The sequence below is a fragment of the Neovison vison genome, chromosome 13 (assembly GCF_020171115.1).
Source record: "Neovison vison isolate M4711 chromosome 13, ASM_NN_V1, whole genome shotgun sequence".
Taxonomy (NCBI): Eukaryota; Metazoa; Chordata; class Mammalia; order Carnivora; family Mustelidae; genus Neogale; species Neogale vison.
This window is the reverse complement of record NC_058103.1, coordinates 60,122,268-60,139,035: the sequence shown is the minus strand read 5'-3', so window position 1 is coordinate 60,139,035 and position 16,768 is coordinate 60,122,268. Positions and strand designations below refer to the sequence as shown.

The 16,768-nt window shown below is 38.1% G+C and overlaps 1 protein-coding gene across 1 annotated transcript in view; it reads left to right on the top strand.

Moving 5' to 3' along the window:
- Nucleotides 1-16,768, top strand: part of TTC6 (tetratricopeptide repeat domain 6) — a 143,641-nt gene that overhangs the window by 6,721 nt on the left and 120,152 nt on the right. The window contains exons 3-4 of the mRNA XM_044231166.1: nucleotides 10,846-10,979; nucleotides 15,660-15,854. Of these exons, the coding sequence (XP_044087101.1) occupies nucleotides 10,846-10,979; nucleotides 15,660-15,854 (329 nt within the window). The remainder of the gene's footprint in view (nucleotides 1-10,845; nucleotides 10,980-15,659; nucleotides 15,855-16,768) is intronic.

Here is a 16,768-nt window from a genome sequence, read left to right as displayed (position 1 = left end):
CCCGGCAAACGGCGGAACAATGGAGCACAAAATCAGGACTTTTAAAAGTCTGCTCCGCTGAAGGACATAGCTCCAGAGGCTAAACCAGGGTGAAGCCCATGTGGGGCCAGCGTGGCCCTAGGTTCCGCAAGGTCACTGAAGGATCGGGGGTGTCTGAGTGTCGCAGAGCTTGCAGGTATTAGACTGGGGAAGCTGGCTACCGAAACAGAGCCGAGGAGTGAGCTCTCAGCTTGGGGTTACCTTGAACTGGTCGCAGGCTGGGTGAGCTTGGAGCACAGCCAGAGGCCAGGGAGATGGGAATGATTGGGCTCTTTTCTCTGAGGGCACATTGAGGAGTGGGGCCTTGAGCTCTTGGCTCTTCTGGGCTGGAGACTGGGAGACCGCCATTTTCATTCCCATCCTCTGGAAGTCTACAGAAAGCGTTCAGGGGACAAAAGCTCCTGAAAGCGAACCTGAGCAGATTACTTAGCCCGGCCCTTGGTAAGGGCAGTGTAATTCTGCCTCCGGCAAAGACACTACAACAGGCCCCTCTCCCAGAAGATCAACAAGAAATCCAGCCAAGACAAAGTTCACCTACCAAGGAGAGCAGCAGAATTCCAGTGGAGGAGAAAGCAAAGCACGGAACACATGGCTTTCTCCCTATGAATCTTTAGTCTTGCGGTTAATTTAATTATTTTTTTAAAAATTTTTTTCTTCTGCTAAATTTTTTTTAACTTTTACCCTTTTCTTTTTTTAACATTTTTTAACTAGTTTATCTATCTATCTATATCTATATATATGGCTATATATTTTTTCTTTTTTATATTTTTTCTTTATTTTCTTTTTTAAAAATAATTTATTTTATTTTTCTTCTGAACATCTTTTTATCCCCCTTTCTAATATATATATCTATATATAATATCTAATATATCTAATATATATCTATATATTTTTTCTTTATTTTCTTTTTTTAAAAATAATTTATTTTATTGTATTTTTTCTTTTTTTTTTTTTAAGATTTTATTTATTTATTTGACAGAGAGAGATCACAAGTAGGCAGAGAGGCAGGCAGAGAGAGAGAGAGGAGGAAGCAGGCTCCCTGCCGAGCAGAGAGCCCGATGCGGGACTCGATCCCAGGACCCTGAGATCATGACCTGAGCTGAAGGCAGCGGCTTAACCCACTGAGCCACCCAGGCGCCCCTATTGTATTTTTTTCTGAACGTCTTTTTATCCCCTTTTCCCCCTCCCATGATTTGGGGTCTCTTATGAATTGGTTAAAGCGATTTTCCTGGGGTTTTGCCACCCTTTCAGTATTTTATTTGCTTCTTCATATACTCTTATCTGGACAAAATGACAAGGTGGAAAAACTCACCACAAAAAAGGAACAAGTGGCAGTACCAAAGGCTAGGCACCTAATCAATACAGACATTGGTAATATGTCAGATCTAGAGTTCAGAATGACGATTCTCAAGGTTCTAGCCAGGCTCGAAAAAGGCATGGTAGATACTAGAGTAACCCTCTCTGGAGAGATAAAAGCCCTTTCTGGAGACATAAAAGAACTAAAATCTAACCAAGTTGAAATAAAAAAGGCTATTAATGAGGTGGAATAAAAAATGGAGGGTCTCACTGCTAGGATAAATGAGGCAGAAGAAAGAAATAGCGCTATAGAAGACCAAATGACAGAGAATAAAAAAGCTGAGCGAAAGAGGGACAAACAGCTACTGGACCACAAGGGGAGAATTCGAGAGATAAGTGACACCATAAGACGAAACAACATTAGAATAATTGGGATTCCAGAAGAAGAAGAAAGAGAGAGGGGAGCAGAAGGTATATTGGAGAGAATTATTGTAGAGAATTTCCCTAATATGGCAAAGGGAACAAGCATCAAAATCCAGGAGGTGCAGAGAACCCCCCTCAAAATCAACAAGAATACGTCCACACCCTGTCACCTGATAATAAAATTTACAAGTCTTAGCGACAAAGAGAAAATCCTGAAAGCAGCTCAGTAAAAGAAGCCTGTAACATACAATGGTAAAAATATTAGATTGGCAGCAGACTTATCCACAGAGACCTGGCAGGCCAGAAAGAACTGCCATGATATATTCACTGCACTAAATGAGAATAACATGCAGCCAAGAATACTATATCCAGCTAGGCTATCATTGAAAATAGAAGGAGAGATAAAAAGCTTCCAGGACAAACAAAAACTGAAAGAATTTGCAAACACCAAACGAGCTCTACAGGAAATATTGAAAGGGGTCCTCTAAGCAAAGAGAGAGCCTAAAAGTAGTAGATCAGAAAGGAACAGAGACAATATACAGTAATAGTCACCTTACAGGCAATACAATGGCACTAAATTCATATCTTTCAATAGTTACCCTGAATGTTAATGGGCTCAATGCCCCAATCAAAAGACACAGGGTATCAGAATGGATAAAAAAAACCCCATCAATATGCTGTCTACACCTCCAGATTTAAAGTGAGGGGGTGGAAAACAATGCATCATGCTAATGGACATCAGAAGAAAGCTGGGGTGACAATCCTTATATCAGATCAATTGGATTTTAAGCCAAAGACTATAATAAGAGATGAGGAAGGACTCTATATCATACTCAAAGGGTCTGTCCAACAAGAAGATCTAACAGTTTTAAATATCTATGCCCCTAATGTGGGAGTGGCCAACTATATAAACCAATTAATAACAAAATCAAAGAAACACATCGACAATAATACAATACAATACAATAATACAATAATAGTACACAATAATACAATAATAATACAATAATAGTAACACTCCCCTCACTGAAATGGACAGATCATCCAAGCAAAAGATCATCAAGGAAATAAAGGACACACTGGACCAGATGGACATCACAGATATATTCAGAACATTTCATCCCAAAGCAATAGAATACACATTCTTCTCTAATGCACATGAAACATTCTCCAGAATAGATCACATCCTGGGTCATAAACCAGGTCTCAACCGGTATCAAAAGATTGGGATCATTCCCTGCATATTTTCAGACCACAATGCTCTGAAGCTAGAACTCAATCTCAGGAAGAAATTTGGAAAGAACACAAATACATGGAGACTAAACAGCATCCTTCTAAAGAATTATTGGGTCAACCAGGAAATTAAAGAAGAATTGAAAAAATTCGTGGAAACAAATGATAATGAAAACACAATGGTTCAAAATCTGTGGGACACAGCAAAGGAAGTCCTGAGAGGAAAATATATAGTGGTACAAACCTTTCTCAAGATACCAGAAAGGTCTCGAATACACAACCTAACCCTACACCTAAAGGAGCTGGAGAAAGAACAAGAAAGAAAGCCTAAACCTAGCAGGAGAGGAGAAATCATAAAGATCAGAGCAGAAATCAATGAAATAGAAACAAACAAACAAACAAACAATAGAACAAATCAACAAAACTAGGAGCTGGTTCTTTGAAAGAATTCATAAGATTGATAAACCCTTGGCCAGACTTATCAAAAAGAAAAGAGAAAGGACCCAAATAAATAAAATCATGAAAGAGGAGAGATCACAACCAACACCAAAGAAATACAAACTATTATAAGAACATACTATGAGCAATTCTATGCCAACAAATTTGACAATCTGGAAGAAATGGATGCATTCCTAGAGACATATAAACTACTACAACTGAGCCAGGAATAAATAGAAAACCTGAACAGACCCATAACCAGTAAGGAGATTGAAACAGTCATCAAAAATCTCCAAACAAACAAAAGCCCAGGGCCAGATGGCTTCCCAGGGGAATTCTACCAAACATTTAAAGAAGAATTAATTCCTATTCTCCTGAAACTGTTCCAAAAACTAGAAATGGAAGGAACACCTCCAAACTCATATTATGAGGCCAGCATCACTTTGATCCCCAAACCAGACAAGGATCCCATCAAAAAAGAGAATTACAGACCAATATCCTTGATGAACACAGATGTGAAAATTCTCACCAATATACTAGCCAATAGGATTCAACAGTACATTAAAGGGATTATTCACCACGACCAAGTGGGATTTATTCCAGGGCTGCAAGGTTGGTCCAACATCCACAAATCAATCATTGTGATACAATACATTAATGAAAGAACAAGAACCATATGATACTCTCAATAGATGCTGAAAAAGCATTTGACAAAGTACAACATCCCTTCTTGATCAAAACTCTTCAAAGTGTAGGGATAGAGGGCACATACATCAATATTATCCAAGCCATCTATGAAAAACCAACCACAAATATTATTCTCAATGGAGAAAAACTGAAAGCTTTTTTGCTAAGGTCAGGAACATGGCAGGGATGTCCGTTATCACCACTGCTATTCAACATAGTACTAGAAGTCCTAGCCTCAGCAATCAGACAACACAAAGAAATTAAAGGCATCCAAATCAGTAAAGAAGAAGTCAAACTATCACTCTTTGCAGATGATATGATACTATATGTGGAAAACCCAAAAGGCTCCACTCCAAAACTGCTAGAACTTGTACAGGGATTCACTAAAGTGTCAGGATATAAAGTCAATGCACAGAAATCAGTTGCATTTCTGTACACCAACAACAAGACAGAAGAAAGAGAAATTAAGGAATCAATCCCATCTACAATTGCACCCAAAACCATAAGATGCCTAGGAGTAAACCTAACCAAAGAGACAAAGAATCTATACTCAGAAAACTATAAAGTGCTCATGAAAGAAATTGAGGAAGACACAAAGAAATGGAAAAATGTTCCATGCTCATGGATTGGAAGAACAAATATTGTGAAAATGTCTATGCTACCTTAAGCAATCTTCATGTTTAATGCAATCCCTATCAAAATACTATCCTTTTTTTTTTCAAAGAAATGGAACAAATAATCCTAAAATTTATATGGAACCAGAAAAGACCTCGAATAGCCAAAGAAATATTGAAAAAGAAAGCCAAAGTTGTTAGCATCACAATTCCGGACTTCAAGCTCTATTACAAAACTGTCATCATCAAGACAGCATGTACTGGCACAAAAACAGACACATAGATCAATGGAACAGAATAGAGAGCCCAGAAATAGACCCTCAACTCTATGGTCAACTAATCTTCGACAAAGCAGGAAAGAATGTCCAGTGGAAAAAAGACAGCCTCTTCAATAAATGGTGTTGGGAAAATTGGATGGCCACATGCAGAAAAATGAAATTGGACCATTTCCTTACACCACACATGAAAATAGACTCAAAATGGGTGAAGGACCTCAGTGTGAGAAAGGAATCCATTGGAATCCTTGAGGAGAACACAGACAGCAATCTCTTTCACCTCAGCTGCAGCAAGTTCTTCCTACATACATCACCAAAGGCAAGGGAAGCAAGGGTAAAAATGAACTATTGGGATTTCATCAAGATCAAAAGCTTTTGCACAACAAAGGAAATAGTTAGCAAAACCAAAAGACAACTGACAGAATGGGAGAAGATATTTGCAAATGACATATCAGATAAGGGCTAGTGTCCAAAATCTATAAAGAACTTAGCAAACACAACACCCAAAGAACAAATAATCCAATCAAGAAATGGGCAGAAGGCGTTAACAGACATTTCTGCAAAAAAGACATCTAGATGGTCAACAGACACATGAAAAAGTGCTCCACATCATTCGGCATCAGGGAAATACAAATCAAAACCACAATGAGATACCACCTCACACCAGTCAGTATGGTTAAAATTAACAAGTCAGGAAATGACAGATGCTGGTGAGGATGCAGAGAAAGGGAACCCTACAACACTGTTGGTGGGGATGGAAGCTGGTGCAGCCACTCTGGAAAGCAGCATGGAGGTTCCTCAAAAAGTTGAAAATAGAACTACCCTATGAACCAGCAATCGCGTTACTGGGTATTTACCCTAAAGATACAAATGTAGTGATCCAAAGGGGCACGTGCACCCGAATGTTTATAGCAGCAATGTCCACAATAGCCATATTATGGAAAGAACCTAGATGTCTATCAATAGATGAATGGATAAAGAAGAGGTGGTATATATATACAATGGAATACTATGCAGCCATCAAAAGAAATGAAATCTTGCCATTTGCAACAACGTGGATGGAACTAGAGGGTATCATGCTTAGTAAAATAAGTCAATCGGAGGAAGACAACTATCATATGATCTCCCTGATATGAGGAAGTGGACATGCAATGTGGGGGGTTAGGGGGTAGGAGAAGAATAAATGAAACAAGATGGGATCGGGAGGGAGAAAAACCATAAGTGACTCTTAATCTCACAAAACAAACTTAGGGTTGCTGGGGGGAGGGGGGTCAGGAAAGGGGGGTGGGGTTATGGGCATTGGGGAGGGAATGTGCTATGGTGAGTGCTGTGAAGTGTGTAAACCTGGCGATTCACAGACCTGTATCCTTGGGGATAAAAATACATTATATGTTTATAAAAAATTTTTTAAATAAAAAAATTAAATAAAGAAAGAACATAAAGAACTTGTCCAAGTACAAATATCTAGTTAGGTTTTAAAAGCAAGACTTGAACTGAGATGGTTTAATTCTGGAACCTTTACTCTTTACCTCTTTGCAACAGTGCTCTTTCATAACAACAATTAACAGATGTCTGGCTAAGTATAAATGGAAATTCTCCATTACAATAATGATTCAGGATAGAGTGGTCCTCATGAAACTAGAAGGAATGGTTGGACAAGAAAGACTTGGGAGAATGGATTAAGAGAGCTCTAAACTAGAACCAGAAATGTTTCAAGAGGGCAAGAAGAGAAAACCATCAAAGACTTGATGGTGTATTTTTTGGCATAGTGTGAGACATGTTAGTAATGCCATAGAAAGGCAGTAGTCCTGTGACTTGTCCCACCAAGTATCTTGTATTTATCATGTCGAGATCAGTTATAAACCATGAACTTTACTTTGGACATCTGAAGGCATAAATTTAGTCTCTAGCATCTCTGGTACAAGAATGAGGAATAGGGGCGCCTGGGTGGCTCAGTGGTTTAAGCCTCTGCCTTCAGCTCAGGTCATGATCTCAGGGTCCTGGGATCGAGCCCCACATCGGGCTCTCTGCTCAGCGGGGAGCCTGCTTCCCCCTCTCTCTCTGACTGCCTCTCTGCCTACTTGTGATCTCTCTCTGTCTATCAAATAAATAAATAAAAAAATGTTAAAAAAAAAAAAGAAAAGAATGAGGAATAATATACTCCAGCAAGCCAACCCGACTGGGGGGACAAGAAGACCTGTTTTGACACAGAAAATGGAGCTAGCACAGAGATGTGTTAAAGGAGTAGTGCAGGACTTCCACTGCTCAGATATATGCCAGAGGTCTCATTCAGCAGAAAAGCAGATAATTTGATTAGTTTTTATGACCATTTCTATTCTAAGAAGCTCATTAATATAATAAAAATTGTTAGGACTCTCTCCTTATTCATGAGCAACATGACTTAGATAAATTAAATAAAAAAGAGAAATGAGGTAATGGTGTCCGTGAAGAAATGACTGACACCAGGGCCTGCAAGAGGATTGTTGAACATTTTAGGAGGGAAATGGGTAAAAGTCTGTAAAAATATAGATATTACATGTCTTGGGATTCTAAATGGAAGGAAGTTTAAGAGATGCAGGATGCCCTAAAACTCCTCAGATTCTCACAAAAATAGGATGCCTGGGTGGCTCAGTTGGTTAAGCAACTGCCTTTGGCTCAGGTCATGATCTTGGAGTCCCAGGATCATTGGGCTCCCTACTCAGTGGGAAATCTGCTTCTCCTTCTCCCTCTGCTTGACTCTCCTCCTGCTCTCTCTCTCTCTGTCAAGTAAATAAACAAATCTTAAAAAAAATTCTCACAAAAGCAGTTATAAATGATCTACTGCATTCAGAGTTTTAAAGATACATAAAGATGAAAGAAGAAATAGACATCCATAGATAAACATGAAATTGTCATGTGGCTATAATAATTATATCAAAATGCCTAAGATCCAGAATGGGTTGAGACCTGTGAATCATGCTAAGAATAAAAAATTATTTTTTTTTCAAATTAGTTTAAGAGCAAAGAGAGAGAAAAAAGGAAGGATAACCCCATCATTATGGATGAATGGTGTGATGACAACATATGACAAAGCTGCCTTAATTTAATTTTGAAAAAAGGTTGAGGTTTCTGTTTAGAAATATGACAAAGAGAAAAGGAAGCTGATAAACTTGTACTTTGCTTCTCTTAAATCTGACAAGGAGAATAATCTTTAGTTTAGAAAGAAGGGGAAAAGAAGTGATAAAAGAAACTTGAAGCCCAAGATTGGTAAAAGATTTTAAGAGTAACTAAGGTACCTGGGCCTGTCAGCTCAGACAGATGGGTTGAAGCCTGTTGTGCCCCTGTCCACAGCAGTTTTGAGGACAGGCTGTAGTGGGAGGGGAGCTCAAAGCCTGGGGTCCGTCAACTGCAAATCTGAGATTGATCTTTTTAAGGATAAGGGTTATGGTTTCTGTAATGTATGCATTGATCAGATGACAGAATTCTGGAATGATAAAATGACTCATTAAAAGAGCTGTGAGAACTTTAGAAGAACCCTTTATATACAGCTTATAAGAGGAAGCAGTCTCGTTTGGAGCCAGCATGGGTTTCTTAAGGACAAACCACAGAAGACCAACCTTATTTCTTTTTTAGACTTACTGGACTGAGTGTCAGAAAAGTATCAGGCCTGGAGTTCAATGAAAGGCTATCATGGTGAAGAGCTTGGCCACAAGGAAGCTCATTAAACATTAGTTATTGTTAATAGCTTTTGGATTTCAGCAATCCATTTATACAAGCCTCCCAATGATGGTTTCGTAGACTAGACTGCAATCAGGTGAACTGCTAGACAGATTTGTAATTGGTTCTGCAAATGATGCACAGCTAGCCATGAATGTCCCTGGTGGACTGTGAGAGGGCTGTGTCCATTGTAGCATATTTCCTAATAATTTGAATGAGAATATGGAAAATTACTGATTGTATTGGTAGATAACATCCAAATGTCATTGATAAGATTTGGTTGTCAAACCTCAGATGAAACTTAATTGGAATAAATATGTCTATGGTTCTGCCCTTGGGTCCACAAGCTAATTGCATAGATATGGGATGACATGACTCAGAGCAAATGTGAAAAACTTCAGAGTTTTATTTAGGCCATGATTTTGTTTTGTGAGAGGAAGACAAGTGTAATTATCATAGTTTGCGCTGATTGATGAATACTATAAAAGATGATCATCTTTCTCCTGGCTGATCAGATCCCATCACACCTCACATGTCGTGTTCAGATCTGGGCTTACAATCCCAGGAGCAAAAATGACAAAATGGAGACCATTTGGAAGAGAGCATTCAAGATGACAAAGCACAGTACTTCAGAAACATATTATATAGGGTAGAGTTGAAGGGACTGCATGGTTTATTTGGGGGAAAAGTAGGCCCAGGAGAGTCAGCTGTATTCAAATATTTGATTGCCAGTCAGAAGGAAGAAGCTAGACTGTACCTGTATGATCCTGAGGTTTGAATTGAGACTGGTGGATGAAAGTTGTTAGGCTCTATAACAAACAAACAGCTGCGGGACTTTCAGAGAGAAAGTGGCTGCCTTGGGATATATCGAAGTCCTCCATTCCCCACCATGTTCAAGCCAGGATGGATGACCATTTGGTGGAGAAACTGTAAGGGAAATTCAAACGTTAATGGGGTGGTGAGATAGAATGGTCTGTACTCTGAGCTTTCCTTACTTATCATCACTTCTTCACTTAAGAAATCACAATAGCTCTCTCCTTTCTACTGCTGGGAGCCTAAACCCTCTACCTAATTTATAAAAACTTCCCTTTATCTGGCCTTCTATTTATTCAACCATATCTCTGCATTTCCCAAGGAAAGCCTCCCTGCTTTCTTCCTTAAATCTAGTCTTAAAAAAAAAAAAAAAAACAAACCAAAACAAAAACCCAGAACATCCCACAGAGAAAATATATTTTGATGACCTCATACCATGAATTCTGCAAATTTTCTAGGAAGTCTAGGAAAATGATACTCTTAATACCTGTAATGATTAAAAGACAATTATTTAAGAGACAGAAATGCATTTGATTTTCCCCAAGCAGTAGAAATAGAAAACAGTACAACTGTAAGAAGTACAAATTGGTAAACTTTGCTCAAAACAGTTATATAAAGGATTAAAGTTCATTTTGGCTTCTGCTTGCAACCAGTCATGCCAAACTTTTAAGAGACTAAGGGAAAATTCTATTAAAAATACCATTGAAGGGGAGACTGGCTGGCTCAGTTGGTGGAGTGTGTGACTCTTGATCTCAAGATTTTATGTTTGAGCCTCATGTTGGGTGCAGAGATTACTTAAAAAAAATCTTAGGAAAAAAAACAAGCAATCAAGAAGAGTAGGCCATGGAGGGGAAAATCTTGTATTTCTTCTAATAGTATTAAGGCAATAAATAAAATATGTTTTTTAAAGATTTTATTTATTTGAGAGAGAGAGAGTGTTTGTGGGGGTGGGGTAGAGGCGGCAGAGGGAGAGGGAGAAGCAGACGACCCACTGAGCAGAAAGCCAGATGTGTGACTCGATCCTAGGATCCTGAGATCATGACCTGAGCCTAAGGCAGACACTTAACTGACTGAGCCACGCAGGTGTCCCAGGCAATAAATAAAATATTATAGATAAATATGATACTAATATTTTTATTGCTATGAAGGTGTATATTTAAAAATTTAGAAAAGGATTTAGAGGAAAATATCGATTCACCTTTAGTATTTATATTATGTTATAAAATATACATAGAAATTAGGAATTTAAATATAAGACCATTAAATATGAGAGAAAGATCTATTCTCATGTTACAACTTTCCTTAATAGCCTCCTTTATATTTTCTTGAAGGTGAAATCATCAGAATTTTTGCAAATTAGAGGAAAAGAAGTTAAGCGAACACAAAAAAGTAAATTAGGAATTCCACAACAGAGACAAGGAAGGTGTTCAAAACCCTCGTGGGATCAAAAACTACCGAAAAAAAAGTAACTTCCTTAAGTTTACAAATTTTACTGCCTGAAGAGAAGTTATTTAATAGCATTGATACCTGAAAATGAACTTTTAAAGGAAAATTTAATGTTTTAGAAATTCATATATATGAGATCTAAGCTAAACTTTCCCACAGGAAGAACTGGTGTCAGATATTATGGTTGGGATATATGTGCTCTACTTCACACTTCTTTCCATAACTGTTTTGGCCAATGTACTTAGTTTAATGATTTAACAATGATATAATTGAATAAAAATAGCTCTTTGTGAGACTAAGGAAAATTAAATGTTAACATGTTAGATCTGATATTTTTGGTCACAAAAATGACAAATTTGGATTAACTGCTAAGTATGTTGGTTTATTTTGTTATGATGAAATAAAATAAAATTCAACCCAACACAAAATATTCATAGGCCAATCAACTTAGTAATTTAGATGACCTTATTTTTCTCTACTTTCATTTCATGTTTTATCCTCCCTCCCCCAAGTTTTAATGGAGGGTCTTATTATGCAAGGGTACCACAATTTTGAATAATATGTGTAAATGCAATTTAGATTTATGGGTTTCTCTTTTGCCAATCACCTTGTTGAAACTGGTTTTCTCCTTATTTTACCACTACGCTTTTATGAGTTGGTTTATTCTAGATTCTTCTTCATTTGACTCTTTATTGGGGCTTAAAGAAGCTTTAATTATTAGCTTTTGTTGTTGCTTAGGGCACTGAAAGGTGTGCTGGACATGGAAGACAACCTTTTTATGGCCAGCCTACACTTTGTAAATGGATATTACTCACAATTTAGTAGCTGAGAATAGACTCATGGGAAAAGAATTCCAAAGTTTATGAAAGAGTCGAATTGGCATTTAAGTGACCCTGTACATGCCATTGCTTATCTGCATTGCTTTAAGCTCATTTAGTTAGCAAGATTATGTATTAAAACAAATAGTGACAGCAGACAACAAGTATTTTACCTTCAATAAATAGTTACTGTCAGATTATCAATGAAGCAGAAACTTCGTGATTTTTTTCCCTTAAAAAACCTTGCATTTAGTGCATTAAGCAAAGTAGTATGGCCACACACAGAGTCAGAGTCTTTTCTTTTTTATGTCTTAGTGTTTCAAAGAATGACAAATAGTCCTGTTTAAGGAGAGTGTGCTATAAAAACATACAGCCTTTCTCGAGCATGCCAAAAATATTTGTAGATCTTTTTGATATATTTAGTACTGTGTTAATTCATTAAAATTGAAATGAGAAGTTTCATTAGAGGGAATTAAGAATAAGATGGTGAGGAATGAAAAGCTGATAGTTAAGAAATTTGCATAATGAAAGACAATTTTAGAAAAATCTGAAAATCTTTTATTCACGACTCCTTTTTCTTTAAACACTTTTCTTTTTTAACCTAACTTTTCTCACCAGTGACAGCCCCCAAATTAAATCATTTTCTTGGAAATTCAGCCATTTCTTGGAAACATAATGTTAGTTAGCTCAATGACCTAGGGAGATTCACTTGCAAATCTGTTATTAGAGTATAATGGGAGCATAGGAATTCAGATTGGTTGTAGTGCTTTTTCAAGGAAAAAAAATTCGTAATGTAATCTCAAGTACATTCCACTAGCCAGGACCTGTTCTAGACAGAATGATGATGTAGATGAGCTTGACTTCAAGAGCTCACCTTTTTTTCTCCTCTTTTTTTTTTTTTTTCTTTTCCCCTGTCCCAAGTCCTCTCTTTGGATCCCTGGCCTCCTGGACACCCAATTTCACTCCTCTAGTTAGGTTTCTTTGTCTCAGGCATTTTTAAATGCTTCGGTTTTACCTCCCCCAACCCCTGCCCTACTGAAACATGTATAGATTTTATGCCCTGTTCTTGTTGAGTCCTATGGTGTTTTGGAAATGATATAAACTGCTCTCTATTAGTGATTCAGTAATGTTCATATTGTGCCTAGTGATGGGTTAAGTGCTGTCCAATACAAATTAATAACAATAGCAAAAAAAATAAAACAGGCATTTCTTGAAACTCCCACAGGCCAGGAACTGTTTATTATCATCAATTATACAAATACAGTAGTTAGGGATTTCTTTTAATAGTTAGAGATTTTATTTTCATCTTACAGAAGACCTTCAGAGAACCTAGTGACATAGCTTACAAGTGTTAGAACTAAGATTCTGATCCAGGCCCAGCCAACTCTAAAGTCTAAATTCTTTATAGTTTGCTCCTATCTAGACTACAAGGAGCAGTAGGTAGACAGATCAGCATTAATCCATTAGATAAAGGGTCAGAAGGGGTGGCACAAGAAGAAGGCAATGTATGAAAAGAGGTATTTGTCAAAAGGAAAAAAGAACAGTAAATTTTGCAGAGAAGTTTGTCTTCAGGCATTGTTTGAACGATATTTAAACATGGACAAAATGATAGGCGCACTTGATTTGTAACTGAAGGAACTGACCGGTGTTTCTGTCCCCATGAATTGTCCTGGAGACAGATAATAATAGCTTATATCTGCCTTGTGAGTGAAACTATTTTAAATGCATTCAATCCTTTCTTTTCTTTGTATTGCGGTAGAGTTGACATGCAATGTTACATTAATTTCAGGTGTACAACCTAATGATTCAACAATTCTGAATTATATCTGCAGCTAACGCCTGGCACCATACGATGCTATCACAATACTACTGACTATATCCCCTCTCCTGTGCCCTTCATGCCCATGACTTATTCCTTCCTGAGTTGGAAACTTGTATCTACCACTCCTCTTCCCCACTTTGCCCATTCCTCCACTGCCTCCCCTCTGGCAAACACCAGTTTGTTCTCATCTCCTTTCTTTCTTAAAGTAGCTTTATCCAGGAGGTGCTAATGTTGTTATTTCCAATTTTCCAGGGTATAAATAAATGAATTGACTTGCTTATGACCTAGTGATAATTTTAAACAGGATTTGAACAGAGTCAGCCTGACTCTGACCCCTGTGTTAGAAGTGCAGTCAGACTTGAAGAGCCTTAAAACTTAGAGAGAGGAAGGTAGATGAATGCAGCAAGAGACAGAAAACTGTTGTGCTAGGCAAAGGAGTATTTACAGACAGTGTGATAGAAGTTTGCAGGAAGAATAGAAGAGAGGAAGAGACAGAGGCTGCGGTGCTCAGTCCAACTCTCAGGCTGGAGTGATGAGGACCTGTACTGGAGTGTTTGGGAAGTGAGGGGGGAGAAGGAGCAGCTCCGAGCTGCAGAAAGCCCCAATTTTTCATAGGATGTGCAAGTGAAAGAAAGAGGAGTCAAAGGTGGCTCAGTGTTTCATATCTTAGAGGCCAGGAATCTAGGTGAGATAGTGATACTGGAGATGAAATTTGGGAGGTCTCAGCACAAGAGTAAATAGAAACACTGCAGCTTACTTTTCCAACGTACAAAGGGGAGTTCAACTTTGGAAGTCATCCTCCGTTTGGAAGATGGAGAAAGAAAACAGTGACTAAATCAAATCATGATGAATTTGAGAGAGAGATGGAGAGCTGGGACAGCACGGGTTTAAAAAAGCTTGAAATTTCAGGAAGGTCATCGATAAGGTCCTAGAGAACATGATCTAAAGTTCATTTGATTTGGTTTGGTGAAAAGGACATCATGTGGTTAATGTAGGAGTATAACTTTATTTATTTTTAAAAACAGTTTAAAAGAGATTTATCTATTTATTATGACAGAAAGATAGCAGCACACAAGCAGGGATGTTGGTGGTCAGAGGCAGAGGGAGAGGGAGAAGCAGGCTCCCCATTGAGCAGGGAACCCGATGCGGTGCTTGATCCCAGGACCCTGGGATCATGACCTGAGCCGAAGGCAGATGCTTAACCTACTGGTGTAGTTATAGTAGGGAGGCGGAGGTGGAATCATACTGGATAGGGTCCACTTCCACCTCAGGGGTCATTAGCAGGCAGTACTAGGAAAAAAAAATTGGATTATAGCCAGCAGCATTGTATGTAGATCCTAGTAGTTACCAATATATTGACCTCTCCAAAATGAGCCTGCTCTAAAATAAGGATAATAAAATAAGGATAATAATATCTCCCATATAATAAGTTCCTTGTGGGAGTTAATGAGAATGTATATAAAGAGCCTAGTACAGATCAGTAGTAGTAGTAGTAGTACATGGTAGGTGTTCTACACATATTTGTTGATTGGATGGTGAGTGACAGTGGGAATTAAGAAAGATTTTCATGTCTTGTCTACTTTGGGGAGGCAAGTTCTAGCAGAGTGGGAAGGAAGATGCTGCGTAAACTTTAGAGACCTGGTTCCATTGATGTTAGTTAATAGATAATATGCTACATTGTTCTATTTCTTCAGGGACATTAACATTTGAGCAGAGTAGCAAAGACATAATGCATGATGGTTGGATATGGTATCCTCAACTGAGTTACAGAAATCAGCAGAAGAGGTTTGGAGTGAGGTAACAATGAGTTTGCTTTTTGACCTGTTGCTTCTGAGGTATCTATAGGTCACATAGATTGAGATCTTCAGTAGAAAGCTGGATATATAACTTTGAAGATCTGGTCAATGGTGGTATTAAATTTGTTATAAACCAGTATTATAGCTTTAAATCTTATACATTTAGACACCCTATTTAGAGCCCAAATTGTTAACATCAATGTATTTTATATTGAAAAGACCACAAATGATCAAAGAAGTCCACTTTCTTTTCTCCGTTGCAGAATTCTGCAAGACTACCACTTTCCAACCCTTCATGATCTGTGCACCACTGTCCCAGCCCAGGAGCTGCCTGTTAACTTGCACTTGGCTTCTCGAGTGTACCATACAGCTGACAAGAAAGGTCACAATACTTTGCTTACGATATTGGGAACCTCTTTCTTAGATAATCACTTAACAGATGAAGAGCGAAGAGACAGGTAAGAGTTCCTCTGGTAATTTTCTTTTTTTTTCTTTTTTTTTTTTTTAAAGATTTTATTTATTTATTTGACAGAGAGAGATCACAAGTAGGCAGAGGCAGGCAGAGAGAGAGGAGGAAGCAGGCTCCCTGCTGAGCAGAGAGCCCGATGCGGGACTCGATCCCAGGACCCTGGGATCATGACCTGAGCCGAAGGCAGCGGCTTAACCCACTGAGCCACACAGGCGCCCCGGTAATTTTCTTTTAAACCAGATTTAAACTGTCAAGGAAATCTTGTCTTTGAGGTTGAGATTTTGAAGACTCAATTCTGTTTTTAGACACTAGAGAGGAGCAGTTTTTGTCCTTTTTTTTTTTCCTTCCCAGTACATATACAGTCTAGGACAACATCTTCATTTCCTGCTATTAACAGCATGAACCATGGCTTATTTGGTAACTTTAGTTTAGTGGTGTCTAGTGTCACCAAAGAGTGTCACATACATTAGCGTATTTGTTCTTTGTAATAATTCTGTGGAGTAAAGATGTGAAAATTGAGGTTCATAAAAAATCAAACCACATTGTTAGGCTTATACAATTAAGAAAATCACAGATTTGAGATTCCAAGTCAGTCTTGTAGATTTCACACCTCCTTTGGGCATACTGAGTCCAGGGATCATGTATAAAATTCATTTTATACATGCCTCTGGAGTTTCTTCCATTTCTCTTCATGTCTCATTCCCCTTTGGCATCTGAGCATTCTTTACTGGAAAGTATGTTATTTATAGCATCCTCAAAAGAGAGGATAAAAGGGAATGGAGGTCACATCTATTTAACAGAAACTGTAATCCTAGCACTGTGTAGTGTGCTTTGCATCTTTTCTTTTTAAATCCTCAACTACAAGAAGTCATAATTTCCATTTTAGTCTTGAAGAAGCTTAGG